This window comes from Nicotiana sylvestris, chromosome 2 (assembly GCF_000393655.2).
Source record: "Nicotiana sylvestris chromosome 2, ASM39365v2, whole genome shotgun sequence".
Classification (NCBI taxonomy): domain Eukaryota; kingdom Viridiplantae; phylum Streptophyta; class Magnoliopsida; order Solanales; family Solanaceae; genus Nicotiana; species Nicotiana sylvestris.
This window is the reverse complement of record NC_091058.1, coordinates 3,747,827-3,772,485: the sequence shown is the minus strand read 5'-3', so window position 1 is coordinate 3,772,485 and position 24,659 is coordinate 3,747,827. Positions and strand designations below refer to the sequence as shown.

Below are 24,659 nucleotides of genomic sequence, written 5' to 3'. Positions count from 1 at the left end.
ATTGTACTTATTATTATTTTTAATATTATTAACTTGTTCAACTAATTTCGATAGAATTTGCATGAATTTAATTGTTTAATTTATATATTAGACATAGTTTTCTTAAATAATTTTTATGTGTAATTCTTCATAAATTAAATATTTAAAACAATTGAGGGTATTTTAGTAAACTTATCAGTTACGGTACAATACGATACAGTCAAACCAAATGTCATAATGTTATTTAATAATAACAAACAATACAATATATCCAAACATTGCATTCAGTAAACGATACGATACAATACAATAAAGTAACGATACATTATAAAACGACGGGAACACTGATCCAAACTAGGGCTGTGCACGGATCGGATCGGATCGGATCGGATTTAGCATATTTCGGATTCGGATTTCGGATTCTGAAAAGGTTAATCTGAATCCGATCCGAATTAACATTGGATCGGATCGGATTTGAAACTTTGGATCGGATAAATTTTCGGATTGTCGGATCGGATTGTCAATTTTCAGGACTTGTTCGAAGTACATAAACAAATATTTCAGAACTTGAAATATGTGTTGTTGTTTTAACTTTGAACTTCAAAATTAAGTACTTAACATTGTTACATGTACTGAATGTAAACCAAACGTAAGTACATAACTGAGTACACAACTGACTGAACTGAATGTTCAATTTACAGTACAAAATGATTTAAACTGAATGTTCAATTTACAGTACTGAATGTTCAATTTACAGTACACAACTGACTGAACTGAGTGCTCATAAAAATTAATAATGCAACTGAGTTCAAAAATGCACACCCTAGTAACAATGTTCGAACTTAACAAAACAAAACAACAATCTGAAATTTACATAACTGGACAGTAAACCAAACTGAAGACCCCAAAACAAAACACAATCAATTGTCTTTCAAATCATATTTTCATTCACTGTCTCTGTTGAAGTTCATTCACTGTCTCTGTTTCGTTTTCCATCTACCAAAGGTCCAAAACAAACAAAAAAACCTAAATAAAATCAGAAATAGATGTTGTAATAGAAAAAAACCTAAATAAAATCAGAAATAGATGTTGTAATAAAATCAGAATAGAAAATGAAAGAGATAAAAAACAGAACATAAAGACAAATCGATACATACATAAAAATTGAAAAAACAGTATGAACCAATAGTAACTAATAGTGAAGAAGAAGATTACTTTACTGGCTTGGGACTTCGAGAGAACTTGGAGTTCACTACTTCACTGGCTTGAGAGTTGAGACTTCGAGACAGAGAGGACTGACTACTGAGTCACTGAGATAAAGAGTGAAGAAGAAGAGAGGCGGAACCGCGGAAGCTAAGGCGACTGAACTCTGAACTTCAGTGGCTTGACTGTGGCAACTGGCAACAATGAACTCTGAAGAGTGAACTATGAAGTGAAGGTGAACTGTGACTCTGTGAGTGTGAAGTGGTGAACTAGTGTAAGTGAAGAGAGACGGAAAAGAAGAACTGAAGAAGCATCAAGCTTCAAGCATCGATATAACCTAGGAAATAGGAATAATATTTAGGGTAGTATAGTACTATTACTATAGTATACTTAACCAGTTAACCGGGTTAAGTTATTTAACACTAAAATTTTAGGGTAAAATAGTATTTAACTATTTATATATAGGCCCATATAATTTCGGATCGGATCGGATTAAAATCATGCCAATCCGAATCCAATCCGAAAATCCGAAATTTTATAAAACATAATCCGTATCCAATCTGAAAATCCGAAATCCGAAATCCGAAAATCCGAAATAGATTATGTCGGATCGGATTTCGGATATCCGATCCAAATGCACAGCCCTACATCTCATCCCTTCTACCTCCACCCATCAGATTCTCCTGGAATGGTGCTTGTTAGCTCCATTTTTTATGAAAAAGGTTATGGAGGGTGGCGAAGGGGCATTCTCATTGCCTTGTCAGCCAAAAACAAACTTGGATTTATTGATGGTTCCTTTCCTCAACCCAAAATTTCATCAGACTCTTTCAAGCCATGGACAAGGTGTAACGACATGGTCATCTCTTGGGTTTTGAACTCCCTCTCTAAAGAAATTGCTGAGAGTGTGCTTTATTCCAAAACTGCCAGGGATATTTGGACTGAGCTTGAGGAGCGCTTTGGGCAGAGCAATGGTCCTCAGCTCTATCTATCAACTGCAAAAGGAAATCTCAGAGTTAGCCCAAGCAAACCTGGACATTGCAGGATATTATACCAAGCTGAAACGACTTTGGGATGAGTTAAACAGCTTGGACATTACACAACATTGTACCTGTGATTGTTCATGTGGAGGAAAGGAGAAACACTACAAGTCTCAACAAGATGCGAGACTTATTCAATTTCTCATGGGGCTCAATGATGCCTATGCTCAGCTAGGAGCAGCTTGCTTATGCTGTCTCCATTACCTTGAGTTAACCATGCTTATTTCCTCCTGATCAGGGATGAGAAACAAAGGGAAGTGCAGATCTCTCAGCATGTTCCTCCTCAGAGTGCTTTTGTTGCATCTCAGCAGCCTTATCCAGTTGGTCGCAAATAGTCTCCTGATAAGAAACAAAACACAGAGGCAAATAAGGGAAATCAATTATGTGCTTATTGCAAGAAACAAAATCACAACATAGAGAACTGTTATAGGTTGATTGGGTTTCCTGCTGATTTCAAATTCACCAAGTCCAACAAAAAGATTTCTGGACCTAGAAGCAATGCAGTTGTCTTAGTTGAAGATTCAGGATCTTCATCTATCACCTCAGGAGCACAACCAATTACCAAATCAATTTCACAGTCTATACTAGTTGCTTCAGACTGTCAAACTTGGTACTCAGATAGATCAGCCTACTGATGACACAATTTTTGCAAATTGTGCTGGTATCTCCTTCCCTTCTCCTTCTTCTAAAACCTATATTAGTGTCTCTTTAAATTCAGTGTCCTGGATACTAGACTCAGGAGATTCAGAATACATGACTTCCAATTTGGCACTCCTATTTAATGTGCAGCTTCTTCCTAAACCTGTATATGTCACCTTGCCTAACTCAGCCAAGGTATTGGTATTCAAATCAGGTTGTGTCACAATTTTGCCTGGTTTTACCCTCACCCATGTTTTGTTTGTTCCTAATTTCAATTACAACTTATTGTCTGTGCACAAATTGTGTCTACGATTCCACTCCATCCTAATATTTTCTTCTTTTGATGCTGCTTTGCAGGCCCCTTCACTGAAGAGGCCAGTGGTGCTTGGTAAAGTCAGTCGAGGGATCTATGTTTTCAACTATGCTCTTCCAAGTCAAGTCAAGCCTAGAGTAGTCATTTCTAGTTTAATCAAGGCTATTAGCCATTCTGCTTGCAATCAAAATGCTACTGCACTAAGTTCTTCTTCTACTTTATGTTCAGGAGCAGTTTCTTCTAATGTAAGACTTTGGCACCATAGACTGGGTCATATGCCATTTTCTAATATGAAATGCATTTCTTTCATTTCTTTACCATCTACTGATTCTTCCATTAATCCTTGTGATGTTTGTGCAAAAGCTAGGCAAGCCAAATTACCTTTCCCTTCTAGTTCTATCACTTCTAAGCATATATTTGATCTCATACATATTGACACATGGGGACCTTACCACACTCCCACTTATGATGGTTATAGATACTTCTTTATTATTGTTGATGATTATAGTAGAGGAACATGGACTTTCCTTCTCACCACTAAATTCAATGCTTTCCCAGTACTAAAACAGTTTTTAGCCATGACTAAAAGACAATTCTAACACTAAAGTAAAGGTGATCAGATCAGATAATGCACTTGAATTGGGTAGCAATCACACTATATCTCAGTTTTTGCTTCCCAGGGAATCATCCATCAGACCACATGTGTCTCCTCTTCTCAACAAAATGGTGTTGTTGAGAGGAAACACATGCATCTTCGTGAAACTTGTCGAGCCTTATTATTTCAATCTAATTTACCTATTCCATATTGGGGAGATTGTTTGTTAACAGCCACTTTCTTAACAAATCGATTTCCATCCAAAGTTATTATCACACCTCCTTTTTACACACCTGAGGGGTATAAGGGAGTTTTTCTAATTTAAGTGACATTATTCGAAATGAGATTATTTATTTAATTCTAGAATCACCACTTGGAATATTTTAAATGGTGTCCCAAGTCACCGGTTTATTTTAAATCCCAAATCGAGGAAATTTCGACTTTCCTTTTTGAAGTCTGCGAACCAGAAATTCGAAGTAAGGAATTCTGTTAACCCGGGAGAAGGTGTTAGGCATTCCCGGATTCCGTGGTTCTAGCACAGTCGCTTACCAATTTATACTCGACTTAAATTGTCTAATTACTTATTTTAGAACCTATGTGCAATTATCTTTTTACCGCATTTAAATCACTTGATTTATTCGTAATTAAAGAATTGAGTTACGCGTACGTATACTCTTTTCCTTTGGCACGTCAAAAATCATGTCACGCGAACGTGTCCACAATTAATAACGCTTCATTGATTCATTAGGAAAATTTGGTTGAAGGTGCGCGAACGCATCCCTCAAGTCTTTTAAGAGTTAAATTTGCAATCATATTACGCGAAAGTATATATAATCGCAATACTAATCTAAATCGGGCCTAAAGCAAATTACGATTGTTCAAATTTTTAAAAGCAATATTTGTGAGGGCCATGGATGATTTAATTTATTTATGGCACACCTCAAATATTTTCTATAAGTGTTAGTTCTTAATCTAATCTTACGAGTGCCATGAATTATAAATTTTATTTGGCATGACACACCTCACTTATTTTAACAAAAGGAAGTTGCGTTTTTATTTTAACAATTAATCACGCTATATTAATTATTAAGAAAGTTTTGCCGAAGTTGCGCGAACACATACGTCAATTTATTTTAGAATCATAATTATATCACGCGAACGTGTACACAATCACGATGATTTATTTATTAATCATGCCTAAAGCATGCTACAAACATTTGTCATTTTATATCTAAGTCGCGAAGTTAATACGGGGGCCACAAATGATAAAATTGTGAATGACACACCTCAAGCTATATAAACTAAAATTAATTAATAGCCCATGGAAACCCATTTTTATTATTAACAAAAGTTTGATCGAAGTTGCGCGAAGGCATACTCCGAATTGATTATTAGAATCATGATCATGTCACGCGAACGTGTACACAATCACGATAATTGCTAATTCAACTGCAATGACTAACTAAATTACAGAAACTACATATCCTCCAGTCCATGTAATTATCAAAACATAACTTGTGGAAGATTATTATAGAATTCCTTTTGTGAATATGAAACAGTGTAAGAATCACATATTGCACTTCTTAAAGCACTTGAAGGATAGAAAGATGCTAAACATTATAGAAAAGAAAGAGCTTTCTGTTGGGAAAAGTTCTTGTCTCCTGCGTATATCATTAATCAAAAAGGTCACAAATAAGTGTCATTACAATATGTATACGTCTTCCAAATGACACTTATTACAATATTACAAAATGTATATATTAACAATAACTTTATATGAATTAATGAATATAATCCTTAACCGAAAATTGGATGGTTTTCTATTATCAAAATGACGGGCAGTACCGTTTTCTTCTCCTTATAACCAAATTAAGTATGTTTCCTTACTTTGTTGTAAATCAAACAGAAAATAATTCTTGCAAAATAAACTCAAAATGAATCCACACCATTACCATTAGAGAAACATAAGAAGAAGTAAGAATTGCACCTGAAAAATAAAGTTTTAATTCCTCAAAGCATTCAGCAATTACACCGACAAAATCGACACCGCAGCCATGACAGGAACTCAAACGGACGGGAGCTCGGACCTCGACAGAACCTCGTCGGAATTTTTTTTTAAAAAAAAATAGCCGGATCTGATTTTGTAGAACAAAGTCACTAAAATAACTGAAAAATGAGAGGAGAACAGCGGAGAGAGACAAAAATGTGATTTCGTCGACGTTAATGGAGGTCACCAGAATTTCTCGAACTAACTGAAGTCCCACGAATTCCTGTTCTTTCTTTTGTTGTGTGTGTGTGTATCTGTTTCCAACAGTGAGGACTAAGAAGACGAAATAGTGGTCGTCTGGGGTGGGGTTCATGACCTTGTGTTTTTCAATGGCTGCCCTATATATCCAGTGTATATCAAGAGTATCTCTAGTGTATATAGAATGTATAGTGACTATATATCGAGTGTATACCCCCTGTCTCCTTTAAGAAGAAGCCATCCCTTTTTTTCGTCTGTGTTTTGAACTTCTCCTCTCGTTTCTTCTTACATGATTTTTTTTTCTCTCTTCTTTCTTCTTTTTATTTGTGAAGTGTATTATATAGATGTGTATGTGTGTTTTTGTGTAAGATCGTGTGTGTGTGCCAGTGATTGTGTGTGTGCGCATGATGTGAGACGTGAGGGAGTGAGCACTAACATGAGGAAGTGGAGATTGGGACATGACCACTAACATGAGGAAGTGGGGAAGTCACTAATATGAGGTAGTGGAAAAGTCACTAATATGAGGAAGTGGGAAAGTCATTAACATGAGGAAGTGGAAAAATGGGAGTTAGGAGGAGAAATCGTGGGACGGTTGAGGAGATCATGGGTAAAAGGGATATTATTTTGTATCTTTCTTAATTTACTGATTATTGTTCTTCCGTTAGTTTATTATTTATTTTATTTTAACTTTTCTTGGCACCCCTTTTTTCTAAAGTAAAACATATTAAAAGTAAGATAAAAAATTTTAAAAAATATTATGATTAGACCTAAAAGAAATATTTACACTAAACTAGTATAAAATTTGAGTGCGATCAAAAATTAGGTGTTCACAGTTGCCCCTCTTTGCTCGGAAATACGAAGAGTTTTCGAGCAAAGATAAAGTGAACCATATGACTAATTTTTTGACCATATCGGTATTCAAAAGAGGAAAAAAAATAAAAAGAAAAGGTGCAACCGAGTCCTGGTTTTGGACAGCCTACATATCCCGGGTTATAAGGGAATCAGGTCGCGTGTAGTTCAGAAATGGATGAGGTGATGAAGTGATGTTCGAGAGTCGAGTGAGGTTCCGTCCGAGGCTCCGATCCGCAATCCTGATGTTACATCAAAAATCAAAACATGGAAAAACTAGCTAAGCCTATCAACTATGAGTTACAAGATTCCTATCTATAAGTTTTCTGAAGCTAGATCTTGAGTCTTGAATGGTTATTCATGCAGACTTTGGATTTGAACATTGACGCTTGCTAGTTGCAGGTGCTAGCCCGTTCTTCTTCAGATTTTTGGATCAAGACCGGACATGTAGTGCTTGTCACCTTAACCATGTCTTGAGAAGCTCACATCTTTCATCAACTTCTGCATTTGGATTCACTTCTTGCCTTTCTCTTTTTTTTTTGGATCGTGACTAACTTTTGTTGATCAGCTCGGACTGCTGACTCACATTCTTGCCGCGAACTTCTTTTGTTGTTGACTTTAATTGTAATCTGAGATGTTTTCCCTTTCCTCCAAGTAGATGCCTGACCGCTGAACTTGAATTATACTCTCATGCTCTCCATGTGGGCTCCTGATTGCTGAAACTTGAAATTGTATTCCCTTGCTCTCCAGGTGGGCGCCTGATTGCTGAAACTTGAATTGTATTCCCTTGCTCTCCAGGTGGGCGCCTGACTGCTGAAACTTGATTTGTATTCCCCTGCTCTCCAAGTGGGTGCCTGATTGCTGAAACTTGAATTGTATTCTCTTGCTCTCCAGGTGGGCGCCTGATTTCAACAAAATAGACAAAAACAAAGAAAAAGTTCTGCCCCAGTTTGGTAGTTGGGCATATATATGAGTGTAAACTAAATCATGTTACCAAATATCAGTAAGAACTTGAAAGCTGAAACTTGAATTGTACTCCCTTGCTCTCCAGGTGGGCGCCTGATTGCTGGAACTTGAATTGTTGTTCCTTGTTCTCCAAGTGGACACCTGATTACTGAATCTTCAACTGTTTTTCCTTGTTCTCCAGGTGGACGCCTGATTGCTGATACTTCAACTGTTGTTCCTTGTTCTCCAGGTGGACGCCTGATTGCTGATATTTCAACTGTTGTTCCTTGTTCTCCAGGTGGACGCCTGATTGCTAGTACTTGGTCATGCTCTTATCTTTAACATCCGTGTTGTTCTCCCTGTTCTTCAGATGGGCACCTGACTTCAACAAAAATAGACAAAACAAAAGAAAATTTTCTGCCCAGTTTGGTAGCTGGGCGCATATGTGAGTGTTAAACTGAATCATATTACCAAATATTACTAAGAAAAAGCTAGGTCCCATTATCCAGGGGGTCCTGACAACTCTTAACTAAACGACAATTTTAAATCTAAGCTATATCTTTTAAAGGTATGACTTCCGCTAAATCTTGTTATCTAAGAGGGTCTTAAACTACTCCCCATTATCCAGGAGGGTCCTGACAACTCTTAATTAAACGACAATTTTAAAGCTGAATTATATCTACTGAAGGTATGTCTTATGCTAAATCTTGTTATCCAAGCCAGTTTTAAACTACGTCCCATTATCCAGGAGGGTCCTGACAATCAAAAATCAAGTCTTATCTTAAGAGTGACAATTTTATGGATAAATTGTACTCTCTTATAACAACACTTACTTATCTAATGGAATGCTTAAAGTTACGTCCCATTATTCAGGTGGGTCCTGAAAACTCTTATGCGAATTTTGAAGCCAACTTATATCCCTTTTGGTGCACATTTGTCCTATATTCACTACTTATGTTTTTTTTGGATTTTAACCTAGGTCCCATTGTCCAGGAGGGTCCTGAAGTTTCGAATTGAGTCTTGTCTTAAAAAAATAAAAAATTCAAACCAACTTATATTTTCACGAAGTAGAGCTTATGCTAGATCTTGTACTCATGAATGTTTTGATTTAAAGCTAAGTCCCATTTTCCAGGAAGGTCCTGAGAATTTATACGATCAAACCTGCATGGTACTTGCTTTCCTTACAGGGTGCTTCCTGAAATAAATATCATCTTTGCCCCTGTTTCAAATCAAAGAAAATCTTGTCAGTTTAAAACGTGGTGGTTAGTTGTGGCATTCTTGTTGGGGATGATTTTCTCTTTGCCATGCTTTGCTTCAACAGACTGCCTTGAACTGGTCGAAAGGACTGTTTTGACCTTATGACTGATCCTTAACTGCATGATCCCCAACTGTTGTTTTTCACTTCTGACCCTTTTATTTGTAACCATACATCTCTCATGACATTACTGAACCATTCCACTGATTTAACATTTGCTTACACCCTAGGTCCCACTTTTCATCATACTATCTCCAGCATGTCCTAGCCATATTTTGCTTTGTGCAATTTTGAATTTGGTAGTACACTTTGACATTCCTTCTTATTTGTTGGAACAAGGCTAACCTTGGAAGAGTTTTAGAGGAGTAAAAATTAACAGCAATGAAATGCGATGATTTTGAGAATTAAGAATAAAGAAGAAAATCCAAATTTGGATGACTGTTGGAGATAGGAAAAAGGAACTTATCTGAGTGGAGTCACTGACACCAATGATCATGGTATGCATTTTGGATTAATCAGCCCAGTCTATTTAACCAATCTCCTTTCCAATTGTTTTACTTTGTTCTCCAAGATTTTCACAACCCAATTTTACTTTCCGCCAACTTACGGACCTTGTTCGACTTGCAGTGCCCCGAAGGGTTTTCACTGACAAACCTCTCTCATTCGTTTGTTCCTCAATTCCTTGTCGCCTTATGGTGCCCGCGAAGGTTTTCACTGATAAGACTCTCTTATTTTTTACTTTCTCTCAGCTTTCGTCGCCTTTGGTGCCCGTGAAGGTTTTCACCGATAAGACTCTCTCATTTTTACTTTCTCTCAGCTTTCGTCGCCTCATGGTGCCCATGAGGGTTTTCACCAATAAGACTCTCATTTTTACTTTCTCTCAGCTTTCGTCGCCTCATGGTGCCAATGAGGGTTTTCATCAATAAGATTTTCTCATTTTCATTACTTTTCCTGCTTGGACCAGAGTGTTATCCTGATATGAATCACCTCTATTTGCTCAACTTGGCATCTCTCGAAGACTGATCGGAAGGTCTTTCTTTGGGCCATAATGTGGGCTTTTGGATGGGGTTAGAAAGAAAGGGTATCAAAGGCTCAAAACAATTTGATATGGGTTTACTTTTTATAGAAGTATTTTAGGTTGCTGCATTTACTATAAATCGTAGAGACGTATGCTTAGGCTGAACTTTGAAGTTCCAAATATTGTTAAAAGATTAAGTTGTGCAATTGTAAGTTTACTTCCTTGGAAAGGGCACGAGGTTAAATTTATTATCCATTTACATGTTTTTAGAAAATGACCTGGTGACCAAAAACAATCATATTGAATCCCATTAGATTCAACGTTTTGAACTCTAAGCCTCCTAACTAATGACCTAAGTAATGTATAATCTATGATTAATAATTATTTCGTTTTTTATTTCTAGGACATCAATGGGTAGTTGTTTCATAATTCTTTCATTTATTGTTTTTTACTTTTTGATATCACTATTTAGTCTTCTTCTTTTGTTTTTGGATCCAGCTAGTTCTTTTGCTAATGGGTTGGACTGAACTTTTCTTTTTAGGAAAGTGTTCCTAATTCTTGTGGAATGAGATGGAAAAAATTTTGACAATAAAAATGTGTACCGGATGTCATTCGTTTCCATCTTAAAGATGATGTCGATTTGGAATCATTTAAAGCCAATTCAGGAAAATATCCATTTTTTTCAAGACGAAAAATTCGAACCAAAATACCAAAATACATCAGACCGGCAGAATGATATCCTATTATGATTGTGTTAATTATAATATTTCTACGTTTAAATCGGTCTGATACCCGATATCGTCAAATTCTGGATCCGCCTCTGATTCCAATAAAGGATCAAAAAATAGTTCATGAGGTGTGAATTATCAAACATGAATAAGGAGGAAACAAGCTAATCACTCAACCAATGCGAAAATATTATAACATTATCTAAACGCTAGACCTAGGCAATTGAAACGTGGATACATAACACGACGGGTTTGATATTGAATAATACAGTAACATAGACAAGAAAATGGACCTCTTGTGTCTATTCAACCAAAAATATAGCTCACGAAGTGAAAAAAAAAATTGCTCAAGACTATATAACGAAATAATAATTTAATTTCTAAATCAATTCGGATACCATAACACCTCATGCACAACCCATGAACAAATAAAGCATGGGTAACATAACATAACAAATCTGGCTAATGAATTGGAAAAATTCTAATGAGTCATAACCAAATACTTAACATGGATACATAAAATGGAGACTATTTAACCAAAAGTAGTTAATGAAGTAAAGATTGCTCAAAATGACAAGAAGGCTATAACCCAATCTCCCAACTATTATGAGACACTATAAATTGGCAAAATTCTAATGACTCATTAATTAATATTCTGAGTGCTTTTCTTTCTTTTTAATTCTTCCTTAGTTCCTTTCTCGATGCAGGCCATTTTCTCTTTTTGTTTTGGAATCTGTACATAAATAGCCGGCCGAATTTACTGTTTATTTTTTCTAGCTAATATACGTAGATTATATACTAATTACATATATATTATATATGAGTTATACATATATACATTTGCTAGCTATTTTTAATTTAAGAGATTGGGTGAGCGGTTATTTAAGTTAATTCTTCTTTTGTTTGAAGATTTTTAGCTGGTCATAAATTTGGGGCAGGCCTACTCATTTTGGGCCAAAATTTCCTAAGCCCATTAACTTCTTGGGCCGGTCCATCTTTAGTCAGTTTCGTTACTCGGTAGAACCCATCCCTAAATTCAACAACACTGAGAAGCTCCGACCAAACAGAGGAAAAGCGAGCTGAAAGAGAGGATGAAAGTACAAAATCGAAGCCGTAAACGGAAGGGAGGAAAGGTTCACAAAAACTCTTCTCCTTCATCTTCTACACCCACCGGCGACGGTCATTCTAAGCTCTCCGGCGTGAATCAATCTTCGGCTTCAAAAAATGCCATCTCTAAAACCAAAAAAGCTTCGTCTTTTCTCGATAAGGTTGCAATTCATCCTTTCTCTTTATATACATTCACCTGTAATCATATTTGTCAGAATAGTTAGTAATATTGTGTGTGGAGTTAACGCAGATGAAGGCGAGATTATCAGGAGGACACTTCCGTATGCTTAATGAAAAGCTCTACACTTGCTCGTACGTCTTCCTTTTACCTCTTTTCCTAAATCTAAATTGAGAAAAATAAGGAAGATTTATCTTTTGTAGTTCAATATATAAGCAAGATGTATTCACATACATATGACAAAAAATATAAAGAAAGCTAGTGTTTTGTCAGCTAATACACCTAGGTTGCTGCAATTTCTTTTCACAAGATTGAGTCTTTTGTTGAAGATAAGTTCTGAATTACGGGTTGCTTTGATTTAATTGGTTTGTTTCTTTCTTTTTTGTTTTTAAATCCAGTGGAGATGAGGCGCTCAATTATTTCAAAGAAAATCCAGATCTTTTTAATGTGGTAAGAATCACTTTCGTTAGTTAGATGTGTCTTTTTTATATTGCACCTCTATTTATACGTGATAACTCAATGTTTTTGGAGTTGGTTTGAATTGAGATCGCGTGGATTGACCTTGTCTTCAAGAGAGTGTATAGGTTCAACAAAAAGCTGATGGAGCGGTTAAGTTTAACATAATTCAAATGCTGTAAGAAAAATGGTAACGAATGCGGTGCATAGAAGTCCTCAATTAAGAACTCAAAACTTAAAAATGCTGGCATTCTACTAATCAAAAAAAAATAAAAAATGCTGGCATTTTCATAATCTGTCTCGCTACATGGAGGATCTATTACCTTTTTGAATTTTCTTCTAAATGCACCAAGCATCCTTAAGTAAATCATTAATGCTTCACTTGGGGGATAAACTAGTCAGTTCTCCTTCTGCCTCCCAATAAACTTAGTGTTGAAGCGTCTAGAGTTGCCTAGGTGCGGTTACTGATGTCTTCTTTTTCCTTGACCTATTGCTTATATATACACATAAAAATGGAGGAGAAGAAAAGTTTGGCCTGTTGAACTATTGAGATATTTCACTACTCTTGGTCTCGTATTTGTATAATTTGTTTCTTTCTCTGTCCAATAGTATTGGTATTTGACTGAACACGAAGTTATTGACTAGTATATTAAATTCATTTACACAAAAAAGGTTATAGTTTAGAGAAGCATCACATCAAAGATTAAACTTCGGTATTGAATGAAATGGAATTCCTGAAAGTTGTATAGAAGCAAGGAAAGGGAGTATTACTTTTAGTAACTTTGGAGGTCCGAAGACCTAAATGTTAGATTCACAACATGTCTAGAGTCTAGACTATCGATAGGTCAGGTTGGTCCAATCTGCATACAAGTACATAAGCCCATAGGTCGGCTGTTCAGAGGATGATGTCTGTTATCAAGTATGACTCGTACTAGCCATAACAGCAGTTACTCCTTTTTTCCTCCCGACCACATGTTCGTAACGAAAGACTAATCACTCCTGATATTGAATTTTACCGTCTTCACAATTACCCCTGCGAGGTGGCTGGTTGATATCCCCTTCTAGAATTTTTGGGACTGCAACTTTTGAATCTGATTCAACTTCAGTTTTCTCTGCATTTATGAAATATCCTTGAGTATATTTGTTGAGTATCCATCACCCTGTAATGATTTTCTTGTTCTTAACCAGTGTTTACTTATCTGGACAGTATCATGCAGGGTATCAAGAGCAAATGTTACATTGGCCAGAACAACCTGTTAATATAATCACAAAATGGCTAAAGGATCATAGCCCTTCTTTAGTTGTTGCTGACTTTGGCTGCGGTATGGGTCTCGAATTATCAGGAAGCAACAAATTTCATGTGATTGTCACTTTTGCAGTTGCGTGACTCATTGATTGTCGAACTTATTTCAGGAGATGGACGGCTGGCAAGAAGTGTGAAGAACAAAGTCTGGTCCTTGGATCTTGTCGCAAATGATCCTTCAGTAATTGCTTGTGATATGTCTAATGTATGGGCCTTGCTTAGTGTCTTGCTAACAGAGTTTCTCTCTGTGTGAATTGCTTTTAAAGTTTCAGCATTTCTTATCACATTAATGATTAGGAACATGGTCCTAAATTAGTGCTTTTCTTTTGGCAGACCCCTCTATTGTCCTTGTCAGTTGATGTGGCTGTCTTTTGCCTTTCATTGATGGGAACCGACTATCCAAGCTACATTCAGGAAGCACGCAGAGTTCTTAAACCCAGGTTGGCATGCAGTACTTTCTTAATTTTGTAAGGTAGATATCTTCATCTTGTGGTTTAGGTTACGAACTGAGTTGGTGGTTGTTCCAGGGGTTGGCTTTTGATAGCAGAGGTTAAAAGCAGGCTTGATCCAAATACTGGAGGAGCAGACCCAAACAAGTTTTTGAAAGCTATTTGTGAGCTTGGATTTACCATAGAGTCAAAGGTCTCCGTCAATTCTTTTTTCATTATGAGTTGATGAAATCTGAGATCAACTTCTAAAGTTTGTCTTCGTTTCTGCAGGATTTCTCTAACAAAATGTTTGCGCTGTTCTACCTAAAGAAGAAGGTTAGATTTGATGCATAATTTTGTTATGATTCATCCATGCCTCAGAAAGATGTGCTTATTATCTATGTCCCTCTCAACAGGAAAAGCAGAATTCAGTAGACAAGGAGATCAGTTGGCCTGAGCTCAAGCCTTGTATATATAAACGGCGCTAAGCTTGGCCTTAATATGGATTGTTTAAGATTTTAGTGTAGTCCTTGTTCAATCTGGAGGTGGGTTTAAAAGTATCGGATATGGATGAAGTCATGTGTTTCAGAGTAAGTGTGCACTTAACAATGATCTCCACGAGAACTGGTCAATTCTTTGAATCTCGAATATTGAGGAGTTGCGGATAATATTACCGTTATTGTATGATGGATTCTGAAATTAGTTAGTTGAATTGCAAAAGATTATAGTGCTAAATTAATAGACGTTTGGTGCTTTTTAATCTTTCGTAAATCGTGTGTTTCACTCCAAAAGTGTATTCTTCAGAGGGGATGCTCTGATGTAAATCAACCTCCACTTCCAACCAAGAGGTTGTGAGTTCAAATCTCCCCAAGAGCAAGGTGGGAAGTTCTTGGAGGGAAGGATGCCGGGGGTCTATTTGGAAACAGCCTCTCTACCTCAGGGTAGAGGTAAGGTCTGCGTACACACTACCTTTCCCAGACCCAACTAAGTGGGATTATACTGGGTTGTTGTTGTTGTTGATTGCTTCAAGTCTTGTGGGTCTTATTGCTTTTTCTTTTCTTTTACGTTTCTCTTTTAAAAGCACTTGAGAGTGATATAGTTAGAAAATCCCAGCCTTGTGGGACAAATTCTCTATTTATTTGTTTTATTTTTAGAATTCAATTCATTGTCATCACAAATGCTACAGGATCAGGCAAGTCCCCGATTGATGCACACTTATATAACAACAAACTTCAAGGAATTTAGGGTCTGCACAGGTTATGAGTTAGAAGCAAACACGAAACTGTCCGATTCATCACTAATGCGACATGCTCACCGTCTCGCCAGTTTAGTTGCTCATGTACTTTATAAATGTCTCTTGATGTCAATGCAATCTCCAATGTTCGAAATTATTCGTGAAGATTTTATAATATCGGCAGATTCGTCTCTGAGTCCACGCTGGTACCTGCTAAGCCAATCAAACTGTTATGTTACGACGATCATCCTGAGCTTCACTCTGAATTGTTTGAATTCTTCAATCTTTCATTGCGCAGAACATTTGGCGCCGGCATGTACAAGTGGTTCCGAACCAAATACAACTGTGCTTTAACCTTATGTTTCATCAATATTCAAGCTATTCTGCTCCAATTTATATCTAGAAAAATAGTATAACAGAAGAGGAGCAAAGAAACCAATAATCCCAAGAGCAGCAGCTGATACTATGCAGTAGAGTTCTTGGATCCTAGGTAACCTGGATTTGAATATGAACAAACAATCAAAATTATGATGATGCTCATAGCATATCGTAGGTTCAAGCGAAATGGGCAGACCTTGTAATATACTCGGAAAGGAAATTTTTTGAAATCATTTCATAACTGATGGAAGTTACAGAGCTGGAGATGACACAGCAGAAGCATAGAAGCAAACCAGGACCTATTAATTCAGGAAGATGAAAAAGCCCTGCAATTTTACAACCAAAATTACATAATACAGAGTTGAGAGATGAACTGCTTTTCTGGACTAATATACTTCCACACTTTACCTCCAACCTTCCTTTGAAGGAGATAGAATAGGGTGACGAGAGACAAGGCAGCAGTGAATGACGTTGCAAGAGCCTTCATTTTCATCAATACGATTAGCAATGAGAGTTTGTTAAAGCATGAATATTATCCTACTAGTTATTGCAAGAAAATAGGCAAAACTGTACTAACCAATCCTTGCACTCCACTATTTAATCTGTAAACAAAGAACCAATCCAAGAGAGCATTTAGAGCAATAGCTCCAATACTAACCAGGAAAGGTCTCAGTCCATCTCCAAAGGCATAAAATACTGCGACTAGCAACTCTCTGACGATCAAGAATGGTGAGCCAAGAGAATCTACACAAAGATAACTATGTCAAGAATCTATTCCCAAAAAGGTTCTTTCTTTTTCTTTATTAACAAGTAATTTAAACAAAAAAGTAATCTATGTCTGATGTCTAGACATAGATTCAGCCCTCACGAGTACATAGGTGCTCTTATTTTGAATCCCCTCCTCCAAAGTAAAATAGTAATTCAGACACCCTAATATGAGTTTATCCAATACTTACAGAAAAGATATAGAGAAGAAACTAAAGCACTTGCCGAAGAATCAAATGCATATCGCTCAAACAAGATGCGGATGATTGGATTGGCCAAGCTACTCATGACTGAAAGGATTGGCAGGAGAATGACCTGTATAAAACAGGAAAATTGTAGCACACTCAGTAATCAAGTACATTCGATAAACACACTTGTTGATGAAAAAACTTATACATTTCATTTGCATCTGCATTACAGCATTATTGATATGGGCTCGAATAGAGTGGAGTGCATATAGTGAACTCATACAGCTGAATCTGACCCAACCTAGTTGTTCATTTTCTGTATTAGGGGCTTATGAAAGAGCCCAATGAAAATCAATTTACAAAAACGGACTCCAAAATCTTATTTGGACTGTAAAGGTCCTAGGCCAACTTTGAGGAATCTGTAAAGAGGAATGATATCCAAAAGTAACTGCAAAACAATATACAATTCATCCACTTATTGTGAAAATTCATCTACTCCAACAGGTTCAGAGATTGAGGAAAAAGACAATGAAATAGTTATTTGATGAGATTAGTTTAGAAATACTTTTAAGAGAATATGGGACGGAAAGTGTTCCTTCACAGTTTATTTGCATCAAGTTAGAATAAGATCAATATTATTTTTAGTACATAAAACTGAAAAATTGAAGCACAGAAAGGAGCAATCATTTTGGGGTACTCCAAAAAGAACAAGTTAGTTAAATGAATGGCAGAATACAGCTCGAGATTAAAAAAAAGTCTATGTTTTCCTTCACAGTCCTACCAAAGTTGCAAAAATATTGATCAATCACAAACATTCAAGATAACAATAACCTGCTTCTAAAATAAATGTCCTAACCATGCATAGCAAGACGGCTCTGTTTATCTTCTCTACTAGGGTTGGCCATGACTCAGTCTGTGAAAGACTTCGGAATTAGAGGGCAAATATAACTGAAAGACTAACAAGAAAAGGTTACAAAATGTTCATCACAAATCGAAAGGGATATGAAAAATATGAGGAGCACCTTTATCAGTCTGGACAACATGGGTAAAATAGGCAGTATAACGATGCTTGAAAGCAACCCCAAAGGTGCCATGACCAAAAGAAAAGCATCTGAAATTTAAAACATATCAATGATGAAATGAGATTTTTCTTGATAAGGTAAGGTAATCAATGATGAAAAAGAATTAGGGCATCCGATTTAAAAATACAATGAAGAACCTACAGCAAAATGGGAAAACAAAAAAGTATGGCAGAGCTCTGACACAGTAAAAGGATGAAAACCCAGTGTCCTGCAGGGAGGCTTTCAGAGAAATTGCCTGAATAACACTTTACATTTTGCATTATGCTACTCTGGCAGTATGTTCCACATTAAAGTTGTTTCCTATAAAACCCTTGTCTGACTGTCGCTCACAATAGAATTGAAGGACTACTTCATGGTCAATAGAAGATTCATGGATCTCACTAATAGCCTGTTTGGCCAAGCTTATTTTTGGTCAAAAGTGCTTTTTTTTGGCCAAAAGCACTTTTGGTCTCAATTTGAGGTGTTTGGCCATGCTTTTGAGGAGAAACAGAAGCAGTTTTGGAGAAGCAGAAAAAAGTAGCTTCTCTCCAAAAGCACTTTTTTGAGAAGCACTTTTGAGAAGAATACACTTAGAAGCAGTTTTTTAAAGCTTGGTCAAACACTAATTGCTGCTCAGAAGTGCTTTTCAAACTAATTAGCCAAACACAAACTGCTTCTCACCAAAAGTACTTTTGAGAAAAGCACTTTTGAAAAAAAGCACTTCTCAAAATAATCTGATTTTTGCAGCTTGGCCAAACGGGCTATAAGTCCTGTCACTCTTCCACATAGATTCGCTGTTTCAGAAGTTTTTCATTCATTGTGGAAGCTGTTCTTTCAGTTAAAAAAGAAGCCAACGATAGCACTTGGTATTTAATTACATAGCACCATCCTTTCTCTGTGTGAAAAGCCATTGACATACAACTTGTATCGATCATCCGTGCTGTCAAATACACTGTTCAAACATGTCGTACTTGAAAAACAACTTGCAAATTTTGTCTTACAGTCTCTCAAGGGTTTAACTAAAAGATGGTTATTTAACTTCTTTTTTTACTTTTATTTTTATTTGGTATAATGATGACATGAGATTGAGCTTAAATGGAGAAGTGAGGATTCATATAGCCGACCCAACTTGTGCGTAGTTGTTGTTGATACTGGACCAAAACCCAATGTTTTTAATAAGAAGGTACAAAAGCAAAAAGAGTTAAGTTAGAGATATACTTTTGGATGACACATAACTATGAGGGACTGTTAGAGCTTCCACCTAATTTGGATCATAAATTGCATCTATTTACTTTGTTCAAGAGGTGCTTGGGGTATGAAGAATCGAAGCTTCATAAGGATTAACAGCTTTGCCACAGTCAAAGATGTAGAGCTAGACTTCCCAATGATATAAACTTGTAACCAAATGCATGCTATCAAGCATAAAGCAACAGACCTTCAATCTTACAACTTTTTGCTTGCATTTTGTATCTTTTGTTTCCTTTCTTTTAACATTGCGGAGGCAATAATCTGACCCGCCATATCAAACCTTTTGATTTAGATTCTGCATTTTATACACTATCTGTCCTCAAAAAAGAGGAATTACACGGCGTTGTTTTCATGACAAAGAATTACAAAGGCCAGAAAGTTGTGCTTGATCAACATGGAAAAGGACACAGAAAAATTTCACTTTCACTTACATGAAAGGCCTGCGGCAGCACCAGGAAAATGAGATGCAAAACAGATGTCAGTAAATGATGCTATTTGTGCCAAGCCTGAATTGAATATTGCTGGTACTAGTACTGAGAAAAGCTATGAAAAAACACAGCAGAAAAGTGATCGAAAGCAATCAATTGAGTGGAAAGGAAATACGTGGAAAGAAGCAGAAGGTCAAAGAGGTCTACTTCACAAAGATCCCTGCTCCTGAATCCATCAATCCATGAAGCTGACATAAGTTCATGCCATGCTCCCCTTAGCAATGCCACCTGAAATCAAGCATAACGTATAACTCATGTCCAATTTAATTTAAGAAACAAGCATGTGTATGACGTGGAAAACAAAAAAGAAAGACACACACCATATAACATAGGATTGAGTCTTTTAACCTAAAAATATAACTAAAGTATGAAAGAGTCAGAGGTCAGCAACAGAGACCTGGATAATCCATTGAACGACTACACCAAGGGAAGCTCCACAGGACAGAAGAACACCACCTATGTAAAGAATTTTAAACTTTAATATCTTTTCCACGTAATATCACTGAAGTTACTAAGCAGGCTACATTACCAGAAGAAAGGGCATCTGATTTTCTGCTGAACGAGTAAAAGAGGCACTGCAACAAATTACAACCGTATTCATGTCGGAATCTACAAGGATCTACTACAAGATACGGAAGAGTCATTCCTAATGAAATAATACTTGGGCCACGGCAAGTCAGAATTTACACTGGCAATCAGGAGCAAGCTAGAGAAGGCGGGGCTAATCGCAGGAAAGACATTTTCTCCTTTTGCACTAGAGTAAAAAGAAACTGTTAGGTGCTCAAAGAACTATTAACAACTCAACAAAAAAAAAAAAGACATTCATTAATATGTTACCTCAGATAACCAAATCCAAGACCAACAGGGCCAGCAAAAACAATGCAAGAACTCATTATTTTCAACTGCAAAATATGTGAAATCCAGTTAAATAAGAAAAGATGTCAAAATCTAAAAGGAGTAAATACCTATTGTGGAAACAGAAACTAAAGGCAAATATGTTCCAATTGGAATGTTGATACAAAGTAAAGGAAAAGACATATAGAAATGAGACATTTTTTACATGCACGAAAGGGATATATGTACTTTTAAGTTAGTAAAAGTGAGATAAGGCAAAAACAATTGGCTAAACAAGCTTGGCCAGATACGTAATGGTAGGAAGAAACTCAAGCTGAATTTTTCTGAAAAGTAAATTCATTACCTGTTGGATAGCTATTTGGCTTGTTATCTGGCCTTCTGTTGAGGTCCACAGACTGAGAATGGATCAATGAAGTGCAATCAGCAAGAGATACTCACAAGCATATAAATGCCTAACAATGACAGTAAAAGAATTTTCTGGTCTAGGTTAATTTAAGAAATCTGGGCAGAACAACCTTCAGTGTCGAAGCAAAGGCTAAATAAAGATGCTGTGACTTAGCATGAGCAGGGAAACGACAACTCAAATGTTGGAAAAAGGCACTAAACATTTTAGAGAATAGAAAGCCAACCTAGAGAGTAAAGCCATAGTAAAAAAACAAAAAGGTGTGACAGGCAGTTCATCATGAGCTATCTGCCGCACTACTTTGAGATAAAAATTCCATTTAAATAATCTCAAGAGAGCAATCAGGACATGAATGCAAAATCAAAGTTTAGAAGACCAGATCATTTACATCTTATATCTAGCGAGTTAAATAACACAAAAATTCTTTGGATTTAAACCGTCTTACCCTGGTGCATATACATGAATTAAGGACTTGGAAAATATGAACACGAGGGCAGCCACCAGACCTCCTACCTGCATGAAATCCATTTTTGTTGCTAAATGCTTATAATTTTTTAGTTGTGATAGATGAGTAAGAAGAAGAATATATTAAAGCAGTGAGATTTTACATACCAGGATCATGACAGTATTTGCATGCTTAAATAGCTTTTCCTGACGATCCTGTGGAAGCTTACTGAAGATCATCATCGTGATAGGTCAGAAGTAAGAAATGTATTTTCAATACTATTAACAATGTGTAAAGGTGGAAACGGGTAATTATTGGGAAACTAGCTCAAAGTCTTTAAACTTGCATCTAAGATTTATGCACCTAGGACAACACAAAAGTCACCATATAGCTGCCCCTTGTCTAGAATGTGCCAATAGTCATACATAAATTCAGGCAGATTTACTTATCAAGAGAGAAGGCAAGATATCACAGTCTACATCTGCATTGATGTCTCAAGATTAAGCATTCACCCACATAATCACTCATTAGCATGTTAGGCCAACATTAAACAGACCTGTCGATGATGAAGCTAAGTTTTAGGTGTGTGGAGGAGTAGAGCTTGGACGCATAGTTCTTTATCTAACTAAACCCTGTTGGTCTAAACCAGAAGCAGAACTTCAATGTAGACAGAAGGCTAATGACCAGTGAATTTACTCTATGTTAATTAACTTTACATGTAGCTTGTTGCTCCAGGATAAGGAATCAGGGTTGGTTATACATAAAATTTCAAGTATAGCAAGCTTCTTGCTGCTTTAGCTAAATATGGGAATCCAGGGATATGATGTCTTCAGCTCCTAGTAAACATAGAGTCTATAGAAGTGAGGGTGCAGAACAACTTTGAATTCAGCATTAGAAAATCAAGAAAATAGCAGATAAGAGATATCAACTAGCCTTAACGTAGCTGCCATTGTGATGTGAATAGGACCATTAACACCTGCATGAAATAAGAAGCCAGTGATAAAATAACTTCTCTGTCGTCTTCTACACATAAAGCATAGTATTAAGTGTTAACAAGGCATCAACAGAATGCACTATCATGCACAGGTAACAGTCACGATGGCAAGAAACCTTGTAAAATCTTACATAAACAAAGAATGAATTTTTCAACCAAAGATGAACAACTACAGTACAAGTTGGATTAAGGCTGTGCTGGATGTGACTAAATGTCAAAACGCCAAGTGAGACCTTCTTGGACCAAGAGAAATATTTGTTGCAACAGGAAAATATAAAGAATTGGAAAGAGAAGGAAATAAAAAGAAGAAATTGTTTTTATTTTAACAGAAGAGACTTGGTACATATAGAAATCCGATGATAGACAAAAGTGCAGATTTAAGAGAGAGAACTTCATGCTTCTACATTTTATTCTATTCTTCTAAACTTTCAATATTTTGAAAATATTTATTTTAAAAAAACAGTTTTCCCCACGCGTCACCTCTCCAAAGTTTCATTTACTTTTCTTTTCGTAATGAGTTTTCCGCTTTGCTAACAGAAAAAGATGACTGCTACTTGTACCTAAGTTATGACTAAAGAATAAATCATAATCATGCATACACAAAAAAATAAAAAGCGAACACAACTCTAAGGACCATGTTAATATGCTTTATATCTTCCTATTATTATGGATGGATAAACCAACTACTTTATTTTATTCTTTACTCACCACCAAGAACTGATGCAGCAAAACCAGGCAGCACCGAAGCATACCTGATATTAAAGCACCATTCAAATCAGACTAAAATGGTGAGAAGAGAAACAAAACTAAAAATCTTAGAATTGGACAAAGTAAAAAGCTTTTCAGGAAACATATTAGCAAAAACTTTTTCATGTATGAGCTTACCTGAAGGCAGTTGCCACCGGACCAATGCCAAAAACTGAAGCTATAACAATTTCCCTCACTAATCCCTACGTGACCCAAATTCGGAAAACCGAAAACAACAAAACTATTGAGGCAAAAAATTAAAGGTTTAACCAGTAAATACACTTGAAAAATACTAATTGCGAAATAATCACCAGAACTTTGCTAGTGATTGTGGCAATACCAATCCATGTCACATTTCTAAACTGCAGCTTACCTGCATGAAAAGAATTAAAAGTAAAAGATTAACACATACACATATATATAGGTTTGTAAATGACGGACCAGGGGGCAATACGAAGTCATTGTGAGTTGAATCACAATCAAACGCATAGTTATTGTTGCTTGAAGCTGCCGGTGAATGAGAAGATACTTGTCTTCCGGGTATAATTCGGATTCGCCGGAATCCATTGGGATATCGATGAGTTTTTTCGAATACGAGAGAAATGGAAACAATTTTGCGTGGGTGAATGAGTTGCAAAGACGATTTGGAGATGGGCGACGACAATTGAAGTTGACTACAGTCAACGAGCGTATAGCCGGCGGTTGAATACATTTCCGGCGGCAAAATCGACGGAGCCTATTACGGTCGCTGGGAAGCTGCTCCTTGGCGCCAAAATAGAAGGGCCGAACTCGCCCGTAAAAGACTTGGGCCAATGCACTAGATATTGGGCCAATTTGAGCCCAGAAGCTTGATGCCCGAAATTCCAGCCTGTAGCCTCGGCGCCTATACTTGTTACATTTATAATAGGGGTATTATCACTTTTAGTCCGTGGTAGAAATTATATGTGGTAATCGAAAAAATGTATAAAATTTATATATTTTTTGTATATAACATACAGAATGTATATATATATATACAAAAAATATACAAATTTTATATATTTTTCGGCTATTATTTTTACAAGAGCTATACAGTGTCATTTTCCTTTATATTATAATAATTACATTTGTATTTTGTTAATGAGATTGCTAAATTAATTTGTTAAATTTTTGTTTATAACAATCTATTCTAGAAAGGTTCACAATCACAATGCATACTCATCGACTATTGATAACTGGATGAATGATCAATAAGTATTCTGATAGAGCGATAAGTACTTTTTATTTTTAATTAGAGATTTTGGATTCGAGTTGAGTATTCATTATTGTCGTGCAAAATTAAGATTTAATCAAATTCTAACACGTATCGGAATCCGAATGAGAAACCAAAAAAATGCATGGATGAACTGACGAGTTTATCTCGAGTACAAGTCGTTTTATAAATGGCCTTGGTGGAAATATGTCAGGTTTACACTTAACATATAGAATTAATTCTGGGTACAAAGCTAAGTTTGGCCAGGGCCCAGGGCCACGACTTTTAAAGCGTACTCTTCCGACCAGGGCCAGGGCCCAGGGCCACGACTTTTAAAGCGTACT

The 24,659-nt window shown here is 36.4% G+C and overlaps 2 protein-coding genes across 6 annotated transcripts; one reads left to right on the top strand and one right to left on the bottom strand.

Moving 5' to 3' along the window:
• Positions 1 to 11,843: 11,843 nt before the first annotated feature.
• On the top strand, positions 11,844 to 15,049 carry LOC104245232 (ribosomal RNA-processing protein 8). The gene is made up of 9 exons (XM_009800818.2): positions 11,844 to 12,074; positions 12,164 to 12,225; positions 12,490 to 12,541; positions 13,755 to 13,869; positions 13,961 to 14,055; positions 14,184 to 14,290; positions 14,378 to 14,492; positions 14,570 to 14,614; positions 14,695 to 15,049. The coding sequence occupies exons 1-9, from the start codon at positions 11,898 to 11,900 to the stop codon at positions 14,764 to 14,766; spliced, it is 840 nt and encodes a 279-aa protein (XP_009799120.1). The 5' UTR covers positions 11,844 to 11,897; the 3' UTR covers positions 14,767 to 15,049.
• A 325-nt stretch (positions 15,050 to 15,374) lies between these two features.
• LOC104245231 (uncharacterized) lies at positions 15,375 to 23,940 on the bottom strand. 5 transcript variants are annotated; one of them, XM_009800812.1, is made up of 21 exons: positions 23,526 to 23,940; positions 23,396 to 23,457; positions 23,223 to 23,287; positions 23,046 to 23,089; positions 22,277 to 22,319; positions 21,511 to 21,571; positions 21,344 to 21,411; positions 20,839 to 20,890; positions 20,478 to 20,542; positions 20,328 to 20,394; positions 20,170 to 20,215; positions 20,038 to 20,096; positions 19,788 to 19,868; positions 19,584 to 19,695; positions 17,866 to 17,954; positions 17,700 to 17,756; positions 16,847 to 16,970; positions 16,468 to 16,634; positions 16,299 to 16,371; positions 16,087 to 16,216; positions 15,375 to 16,007 (listed from the first exon to the last, which is right to left on the bottom strand). In XM_009800812.1, the coding sequence occupies exons 1-21, from the start codon at positions 23,794 to 23,796 to the stop codon at positions 15,869 to 15,871; spliced, it is 1,875 nt and encodes a 624-aa protein (XP_009799114.1). In that variant the 5' UTR covers positions 23,797 to 23,940; the 3' UTR covers positions 15,375 to 15,868. The 5 variants fall into 5 exon arrangements, 4 of the variants coding, with proteins under 4 accessions (XP_009799114.1, XP_009799117.1, XP_009799116.1 ...); XM_009800815.1 differs by having other exon boundaries at positions 16,549 to 16,634; XM_009800814.1 differs by lacking the exon at positions 17,700 to 17,756.
• Positions 23,941 to 24,659: the final 719 nt, after the last annotated feature.

What these genes read in the sequence shown, in the direction of transcription:
- LOC104245231 (XM_009800812.1), bottom strand. Translation starts at nt 23,796, where the DNA reads ATGTATTCAACCGCCGGCTATACGCTCGTTGACTGTAGTCAACTTCAA. An exon ending in CAAATACTGTCATGATCCTG is followed by an intron (nt 21,412 to 21,510) that starts GTATGTAAAATC and finishes GATTTCATGCAG; the next exon opens with GTAGGAGGTCTGGTGGCTGC. An exon ending in ATCAGATGCCCTTTCTTCTG is followed by an intron (nt 20,097 to 20,169) that starts GTAATGTAGCCT and finishes TTCTTTACATAG; the next exon opens with GTGGTGTTCTTCTGTCCTGT.
- LOC104245232 (XM_009800818.2), top strand. Translation starts at nt 11,898, where the DNA reads ATGAAAGTACAAAATCGAAGCCGTAAACGGAAGGGAGGAAAGGTTCAC. An exon ending in ATCCAGATCTTTTTAATGTG is followed by an intron (nt 12,542 to 13,754) that starts GTAAGAATCACT and finishes TTATCTGGACAG; the next exon opens with TATCATGCAGGGTATCAAGA. An exon ending in TGTTGCTGACTTTGGCTGCG is followed by an intron (nt 13,870 to 13,960) that starts GTATGGGTCTCG and finishes AACTTATTTCAG; the next exon opens with GAGATGGACGGCTGGCAAGA.